Genomic DNA, 10000 nt, shown 5'->3' on the forward strand with positions numbered 1-10000 from the left:
AATGTATCTTGGACTCTATTCTCCAATGTGTTTTAAGGACACTTTGGGTACAAGAACCCTAGATACATTGTTACCATTTGTATAATAAGGGCACTTTTGGTACTAGAGTCCTAGATTCATTGTGACCATTCTATAAATATCTAAGCCATAATGTATCTTGGACTCTATTCTCCTATGTGCTCTATAGCCAACCTTGTAAACCTTGAACAAATGGAATGCTTGAGTGAGATGTGGTCCTTAGCTATCATCTATGACAGGATAGAAAGTGGACATAAAATGGTGATGATGATGATGATGATGATGATGATGAAATATATGTGTGTCTGTGTGTGGTGAGAGGTTTGCTTTCCAACCACATAGTTCTGGGTTCAGCCCCACTGTGTGGCACTTTGGGCAAAGTTGACCAAAGCCTTGTGAGTGGATTTGGATGATGGAAACTGAAAGAAGCCTGTTGAATATATATATATATATATATATATATATATATATATATATATATGAGAAGAAAAAGAAAATGGGGATTGGGAAGTTGATAATTATTTATTGTTAACTTCAAATTAATCATCATCCCTTACAGCTGTTTCAATTAATACTCAGTAAATATTAGATTTATATTTATATGGCTTGGGCATAATATCTTCAGAAGGAAAAAATATACCCTTGACTGTTTTATATGTGTTTATAGATTCATTATAGCAGACTGAATGATGATTAATTTGCTGTTAATAATAAATAATTATTAACTCCCTAATCTCCATTTTCTTTTTATATGAATATAAACTATATGTTTTTATATAAGGAAATTAATTCCCCCAAACTACTAGGTATTGAACCAGTAGTTCCTTTGATGAAACTATCCCTTCCTGAGGTTAACACAACCTCTGATCGAATTATATATATATATCATCATCATTATCATCATCGTTTAACGTCCGCTTTCCATGCTGGCATGGGTTGGACGGTTCAACTGGGGTCTGGGAAGCCAGGAGGCTGCACCAGGCTCCAGTCTGATCTGGCAGTGTTCTACAGCCGGATGCTCTTCCTGAAGCCAACCACTCCGTGAGTGTAGTGGGTGCTTTTTATGTGCCACTGGCACTAGGGGCCAGAGGAGGCTGGCAATGGCCACGATCGGTTGGTACTTTTTTTGTGCCACCAGCATAGAAGCCAGTCAAGGCGATGTTGGTATCAACCATATTTGGTAGGTGCTTTTTTTGTGCCACTGGCACAGGTATCACGTATATATATATGTATATGTGTGTGTGTGTGTGTCTTTGTGCCTGTGTTTGTCCCCCACCGCCACAGTAGCAACCATGTTTCAGTATGTATGGCTTGGAATACATGGCTAGAAAACCTGCCAGGAGCGCTGCTTCCTGGGATTGAACCTTTGTCCATGTGCTACTGAAGTGAGCAGCATAACCATACACCTGTGTCAGCATCCGATATACACCTGCTTCCCCAACATAATTATGAAAATGTCTGTGCCATTAAGAGATAATTGCCTGGAGATAATTATTCTAAATCCAGACGAAAATGTAACTTTTCAATTTCTACTTATCTACAATTTCTTTCTTTCTTTCTTTCTTTCTTCCTTTCTTTCTTCCTTTCTTTCTTCCTTTCTTCCTTTCTTCCTTTCTCTCCTTCTTTCTTCCTTTCTTTCTTTCTTTTTTTCTTCCTTCCTTCCTTCCTTCCTTCCTTCCTTCCTTCCTTCCTTCCTTCCTTCCTTCCTCTCTCTCCTCTCTTCTCCTCTCTTTTCTCTTCCCCTTTCTGATTAATGTCCAATGGCAGTGGTGTCCATCTCTCTCTACACACAATATCCTCTTTGGCCATGGACCACTGCGTACATAATGGCCATTACTTAACTGTCTAGTGGTTCTTAAACCGTGTTCTTTTAAACATTGAGCAAGCAAGCACCGACGATGCCAGTACTGTTGTTGTTGTTGTTGTTTTTGATGAAATACTCTATACAGTACTTGGTTATTTGATGCCTGGTCCTTGTCAGCTAATCTTGACATTAAACGATGCACTCAAGCCTTCTGAACTACAAACACAAAATGCCTTCGTCCTCCACTCATTTCGTAAAATTACCTTACTGTATTTTGATTCCGAGTTATATCACTAACGTTTCTAATGATGCTGGCAAGAAGGCTTTTAGTTTTGTTTGTATGTTTGTTTATTTAGATAATGCCTTGATAGTACTGCTGTTGGTGGTGGGGCAGGTGGCACCAGTGGTTTGTTAAGACAAGATGGGTGTAGTTTCAGATTCCCCCCCCCCCATACATAACAATACCCGATAATTCATTCATGTTTTTATTTTACATATATATATATATATATATATATATATATATATATAAGGTGGTGCTCCAGCATGGCCGCAGTCACATGACTGAATCAAGTAAAAGAAAAAGAAAAAAGAATAAAAGAAGATATATATCATCAACATCATCATCTTCATTTAATGTCCGCTTTCCATGCTAGCATGGGTTGGACGATTTGATTGACGACTGGTGAACCAGATGGCTACACCAGGCTCCAATCTGATTTGGCAGATTGGAGCCTGGTGTAACACACACACACACATACACACACACACACACACACACACACACACACATATATATAGGCACATACATACATATGTATATACGAGGGCTTGCTGAAAAGTTATTTATTGATAGGGTGGGCAAGACTAGTTAGATGTAAACCAGAAGTCTCTTCACTTATGTCAATAACCAAGGTGTTTCACTACATACCTCATAATACCTGACTGTAATATATGAAATGACAAGGTGTCTGTCAGTAAATGGAATTATCATGGTAAATGCAGGAATTCAAGATTTTTATTCACTTAATTAATTAACTGCCAAATTTTTTTTATTCATATTTTTTGGGCTTTGCCAGGTGTCTGAGGAGTTAAAATAATATATAGTATTTAAATTTTCTTCATATGTGAATTATTTTGGAAATTATAGTAAATTTTTTGAAAAGTTAGTCTCCAACTAATCCATGACATTATTTCATTAGCATAAAAATTTTGATAATAGCTTTGATTTTCTTCCATAGTTAAGGTTTTGTTAAGCAAAACATTGAGACTTGTTTCATTATTTTAAAGATTTTGGTTTTGTTCTGTAGTTTAGATTGCTTAAAGCATAACATACCGAACACACACCAAAACAGAATAATATATTGAGTTTCAATTGATTTTAAAGAATGCTGATATTTTATGTTGAATTTCTGAAGGAAATATGTAAAAATATCAACACACCCATGTAATTATTATTTGAAGAATTTGTCCAGAAGCCATAAAGCTGGGAGTCCAAAACCATCAAATAACTGAACATGAAATATTGTTATACATAAATAAACATCGAAGAGGGAGCGCACACACACACACACACACACACACACACACACACACACACACACACACACACACACACACACATACACGCACACACACACATATGTGTGCACACACACACTGACCATGCTATAGAAAAAAGACATACAAACACAGATATACATACATGGAAAAAAAATACACACACACACATACTAGAACTTATGTAGCATAAAAATGCATGCACACACACACGCACACACAATGCTGCACAAAAGCATACACACACACACGTACACAGATGTATATTCATATACAATCTCACAGACATATAGATACACAAACACTGACCCTGCAACACAAAACCACACATAGACATGTACACACATATATGTACACATACACATGTATACTCATCTGTACACATACACATCTATACACACACACACACACACACACACATTGATCATGTGGCACAGAAACACATACAGTATAATCACTCTAAGCAAAATTACATATACAACACACACACACACACACACCCTATAAATTGTAAATACTGATGGAAAACACATAAAAGTCAATTTGCAAGAGAACTAAAACTAATAAGAAGATGGTATCACCAATCAGGTGACATTGATCAATGGAAAAGCTGTGAAGAATCACCTGATTGGTTGGTCAAATGAGTGTGATCAAACAATTGATTAGCTAATTAGTTAATTACTCAACTGATAATGATAATCAAAATAAATAAACTGGAACTCTTATGTGTGTGTTTGTGTGTGTGTGTGTGTATTATATTTGGCTAAATGACCCTCCCAAAGTGTAACAATGTATGTGGTTGAATGCATAAATATATGCATGCTCATATATACATATGTATGGATATATGTGTGTGTGTGTATCAAGGGTGTGAGGGGTTTCGTTCACTGGTGATCTAAACGAATAGGTACGCTGAGTAAGTGGGCAAGTGTCTTCTACTATAGCCTTGGGCCGACCAAAGCCTTGTGAGTGGATTTGGTTGATGGAAATTGAAAGAAGCCCATCGTATATATGTATTATATATATATATCATCATCATCGTTTAACGTCCGCTTTCCATGCTAGCATGGGTTGGACGATTTGACTGAGGACTGGTGCAACCAGATGGCTACACCAGGCTCCAATCTAATTTGGCAGAGTTTCTACAGCTGGATGCCCTTCCTAACGCCAACCACTCAGAGAGTGTAGTGGGTGCTTTTACGTGTCACCTGCACGAAAACGGCCACGCTCGAAATGGTGTCTTTTATGTACCACCCACACAAGAGCCAGTCCAGGGGCACTGGCAACGATCTCGCTCGAAAACCCTACAAGGCCAGTCAGGCGGTACTGGCAACGGTCACGCTCAGGATGGTACATCTGATATATATATATATATATATATATATGTATGTGTATATATGTGTATACATATATATATATATATATGTGTGTGTCTGTGTTTGTTCCCCCACCATCGCTTGACAACCGATGCTGGTGTGTTTAACGTCCCCGTAACTTAGCGGTTCGGCAAAAGAGACCGATAGAATAAACACTAGGCTTACAAAGAATGAGTCCTGGGGTCGATTTGCTCGACTAAAGACGGTGCTCCAGCATGGCCGCAATCAAATGACTGAAACAAGTAAAAGAGTAAAAGAGTATATCGAAGTTTGATAAGCTGAAGAAAGTTATTTTATAGTTTGTGATTAGCGTCTGGGGTTGCTGTGTATGTAAATAAAAATCTAAATTTAGCAAAGAGAGTATCTTTGGTCTGATGAGTCAGAGGAACTGCACCAAGCTCTACTGACCGCTTTGGGCATGGTTTCTGTAGCTGGGTGCCCTTCCTAATGCCATCCACTTTACAGAGTGTACTGGGCACCTTACAATTGTGCACTGGTACTATTTGAACTATAAGCGAGTGTCTATAGTGCTGTTGTTGTTCTTGTTGTTGTAGGATATGAGACTACCTCAGAGAACAGTTCCCTGCTGTACCGAGTGGAAGATTTTCCAAGTCTGGGGTTTATGTTGAAGAAGGAAGTTTACAAGAAGTATATGCAAGGAAAACTGGACGCTTGCTGCAATAAACGGTAAGTTCTATGGTTGTTGTTGTTGATGTTGGTACTGTTGGTTCCACTTTAAGTTTAGTTGTGGTTTCTGAAGTCTATTGGTGCCATAAAAGTTGTTGTTGTTGCTTCATTTTCACCTGGAATTGTTAAATCTCCAACGTAACACCACTGACAACTCATCTCTCTCTGCCCTACCACACTTGTCTCTCCCTCTTGGTCTATGGCTGTCTGCCTATATCTTTCTGTCCATCTGTTTGTCTGCCTGTCTCTCTTGGATTATAGCTGTCTGTCTGTCTGTCTCTCCCTCTTGGTCTATGGTCTATGGCTGTCTGCTTATATCTGTCTGTCTCTATCTGTCTATTTGTCTGCCTGCCTGCCTATCTCTCTCAGACTATGACTGTCTGCCTCTGTCTGTCTGTCTGTCTGTCTGTCTCTGTCTGCCTGTCTGTCTGTCTGTCTGTCTGTCTGTCTGTCTGTCTGTCTGTCTGTCTCCCTTTCTTGGTCTATGGCTGACCACCTGTCACTTTCTGTCCTTCTCTCTCTCTTCGTCTCTGGTCTTTGGCTCTCTGCTTATCTGTCTTTGTCTTTCTTGGTCATTTATGACTGACTGCCTATCTCTCTCTATTTCTCTCTCTCCCTCTCTCTCTCTCTCTCTCTCTCTCTTTCTGTATGTTTGTCTGCCTATCCATCCCCTTCTCTCTCTGCCAGCCTATCCATCAATTTGTCCATCTCTATATTCTTCTTCTTCTTCTTCTTCTTCTTCTTCTTCTTCTTCTTCTTCTTCTTCTTCTTCTTCTTCTTCTTCTTCTTCCCTCCTTCCCTGGCATGCAACCCAGTGGCTAGATGGTTAGAGTCAGCTTCCCATCGATACAGTCATGTGTTCAATTCTGGTATCAGGCAGCACATTGGATCCTTGAGCCTCAAATATGTGCATACACATTCGTAATAACACTAGCACATAACTGTGCGCGCACACACACACACACACACACATGTATTTCTTTTTAACTAGAGGGCATTTCATTTAGATGATTCTATGTCATTCCTGCTAACTTAGTCTTAAAAAAGTTTTTTTTATCCAAACTTAAAAATGATATTTGTTGAAATATAATAAAGTAAAAAATTAAAAAAAAAAATATATATGTGCTCCAGCACGACCGCAGCCACTTGGCTGAAACCCATAAATAAATAAATAAATAAATATAAAAATGCATCTTTTGAAAATCAACATTTCCACTTTTATTATTATTATCGTCATCATCATCATCATTATTATTATTAATGATTTTAGTTTTGGTTTTGTTTTAGCTTTCCCCCCCCCCCACTTTTGCAACTTTCAAGAATGTTGATGTTTATTATTAAAATTTATAATAAATTTAACTTTAGAAAAAAAAAAAAAAAAAAAATAAACAAGCCTGAATTCTTAAATTGAAACAAAACTCAAAACAAAAGCCTGGAAAACAACACCCTCCCCACTTCCCTTAGCAAAAAAAAAAAATGTCATAAATTTTATATTTTAAATATTCATCACAATTTTGTGTTTGTAGGATTTGAGAAAATAATGGAAAAAAAAAAAAGAGGATGGGAAAATAATACAACAGTTAATAAAAATGAAACAAAAAATATTTTTATTAAAACAAAAAAGGTTTTTTTTTTCAAAGACATTTGGTATTTTGAAATTTTTCAATGCTGAGTACAAAACTTAAGCCAAAGGAGCAGAAAGGAATCAATATGGTTTTGAATCTGATTTTTCTGTTGGTTATTCATTTTTTAAAGTTACGTGTTGTTCAGTACCGAGGGAATGTTGTTTTGTTGTGAAAGATCTCGGTTGCGGCATCGTGGAACCACCGACAGAAATCTTCATAAATGTGTGAATCTTGGTTTTTGGTTTATTTGTAGAAAATCACCTCCGGACAATAACAGAACTTTTTTAAACACACGCGTGCACACACACACACACACACACATACACACACCTGCAACAGATATTTTATTCAGAGATAAATGCACACTTACATATATACATACATATGTTCACACACATATTCACATGTACACACATGTTTGTGTGTGTGTATGTATATATACACACACACACAATATGTGTGTGTGTGTGTGTATATGTATAGTCACATACATATACACACATACATGCACATACATATTAATAAGAAGGATATTGATATTGAAAATTGTATATCAGGATATACACAGCCATGAAGACAACACACACACACACACACACACATTCATACTAGCAAGGAAGTGTTTGTATATATATATATATATATATATATATATATATATATATATATATATATATATATATATATATATACACATATACATATATATATACTGGCTGTGTGGTAATTAGCTTGCTTACAAAACACAGAGTTTCGGGTTCAGTCCCACAGTGTGGGACCTTTGGCAAGTGTCTTCTCCTATAGCCTTGGGCTGACCAAAGCCTTATGAGTGGGTTCCAGTTGATCCAATCAACGGAACAGCCTGCTTGTGAAATTAACGTGTAAGTGGCTGAGCACTCCACAGACACGAGTACCCTTAACAGAGTTCTCAGGGAGATTCAGCGTGACACAGAGTGTGACAAGGGTGGCTCTTTTGAAATACAGGTACAACAGAAACAGGAAGAAAGAGAGGGAAAGTTGCAGTGAAAGAGTACAGCAGGGTTTGACCTCTCCCCTGCTGGAGCTTCGTGGAGCTTTAAGTGTTTTTGCTCAATAAACACTTATGATGCCCGGTCTGATGGGAATCGAAACCGCAATCCTACAACCACAAGTTCACTGCCCTAATCACTGGGCCATTGCGCCTCCACATTATTATTATTATTATTATTATTATTATTATTATTAAGGTGGTGACCTGACAGAATCATTAGTATGCTGGGAAAAATGCTCAGTGGCATTTTGTACATCTGTACATTCTGAGTTCAAATTCCGCCGAGGTCGACTTTGCCTATTCATCCTTTCAGGGTCGATAAATTAAGAACCAGTGAAACACTGGGGTCGGTGTAGTTGGCTAGCTCGCTGTCCCCAAATTTCAGGCCTTGTGCCTCTAGTAGAAAAGATTATTATTATTATTCTACTGATCCTGCTTGTAGTGAGCTTGCACAGCTGGGTATAAGGATTAGTGGTATTTCGCCTGTTGCTATGTTCTGAGTTCAAATTCCACCGAGGTCGACTTTGCCGTTCATTTGTTTGGGGCCGATAAATTAAGTACCAGTGAAACACTGGGGTTGATGTAATAAACTAGTCCCGTCCCACCAAATTTCAGGCCCTTGTGCCTATGATAGAAAAGATTGTTATTATTAAGTTTTTCAACGCTTCCATGCAAATTTCTGCTGCATCACAAGGTTGCAGACACATCTTCCTATCGTTATCATCATCATCTTCTTCATCTTCAATAATTTCTCTCTCGCAGAATTTGGGATGGTTGGCACATTCAGAACATAAGTGAGGGTGAAGTCATTATTCCTGATGTGTCTCGGGTCTACAGACAACCATTCCTCACTGCTACCAATGATGAAGATTATGTGAAGACATTGTTTCATCAACCTCGTGCTACCAATTTGTGAGTATTTTTTTCATTTTTCTTTACTCGTGTGTGTGTGTGTGTGTGTGTGACAGAAAGTGTGTGTATGTTTGTGTTTGTGTGTGCATTTGCATGTACATGTTTGTGTGTGTGCATACGTGCATGCGCATGTATGTTTTATATGGTTGTGTATGTGTTTGTATGTATGGGTCTATGTGTGTGTTTGATTTGTTACTGTTATCTTTATAAGCCCAGGTTAATCCTGATGGAGGAGGTTTCTGATTTATAGGCATTCCAGTCATGATCTTCCCATCTATTTATAAATTTAGGACTTGATTGTTCAATGTGACGTACATTTTTTTTTTAACATGCTAATGTGTCATTTGAATGAAATTCCTTCGAATAAGTCCTGGGGTCGATTTGCTTGACTAAAAGCGGTGCCCCAGCATGGCCACAGTCAAATGCCTGAAACAAGTAAAAAAATAAAAGAATATCTTCCTCGGTTCCCCTCTTCTATGAATTCCTTATTTGGATTGTTTAGTCCGCATCTACCCAGCTGTCCCGCTCTATGCGTATCACAAGTTTATGCACACTGCACAGGTACAACATTGATTTTCCAAGACAGCAAGCTGGCAGAAGCATTAGCACACTGGGTGGAATGCTTACCGATAAAGACAGATGAAATACCGCTAAGCATTTCGTCCAGTGTGCTCACATTTCTGCCAGCTCGACACAAAAGGATGAAAGGCAAAGTCGTCCTTGGCAGAATGATTCCTCATATATTGTGTGGATTATGGGTGGTTTTGGACCATCGGTGTTTAGAAAGTTGGTGTTTTATCTGATTCTTCATCAGATTTTTCTTTCAACTCATTTGTTCTTTGCAGTTTGTTCTTCTGTTTTTCAGTTCTCTCCTCAACACCTTCAAACATTTATTCTCAGGGTTTTACAGCTGTCTGTCTAGGTTTACCATATTCCATACATCTAGAATATATTTCTTCTTGCTCTTCTCTTCAATTCCAGGGAACAA

At 38.0% G+C, this 10000-nt stretch overlaps 1 protein-coding gene across 3 annotated transcripts in view; it reads left to right on the forward strand.

Moving 5' to 3' along the window:
* The window catches only part of LOC106876905 (protein O-linked-mannose beta-1,2-N-acetylglucosaminyltransferase 1), an 83395-nt gene that overhangs the window by 71373 nt on the left and 2022 nt on the right, over positions 1 to 10000 (forward strand). For all 3 annotated transcript variants that reach the window (XM_089363503.1, XM_089363502.1, XM_089363504.1), the window contains 3 exons: positions 5313 to 5445; positions 8863 to 9012; positions 9994 to 10000. The exon at positions 9994 to 10000 is cut by the window's right edge and continues 161 nt beyond it. In XM_089363503.1, coding sequence (XP_089219629.1) covers positions 5313 to 5445; positions 8863 to 9012; positions 9994 to 10000 — 290 coding nt within the window. The remainder of the gene's footprint in view (positions 1 to 5312; positions 5446 to 8862; positions 9013 to 9993) is intronic.

The sequence above is a fragment of the Octopus bimaculoides genome, chromosome 15 (genome assembly GCF_046866305.1).
Source record: "Octopus bimaculoides isolate indiv1 chromosome 15, ASM4686630v1, whole genome shotgun sequence".
NCBI lineage: Eukaryota > Metazoa > Mollusca > Cephalopoda > Octopoda > Octopodidae > Octopus > Octopus bimaculoides.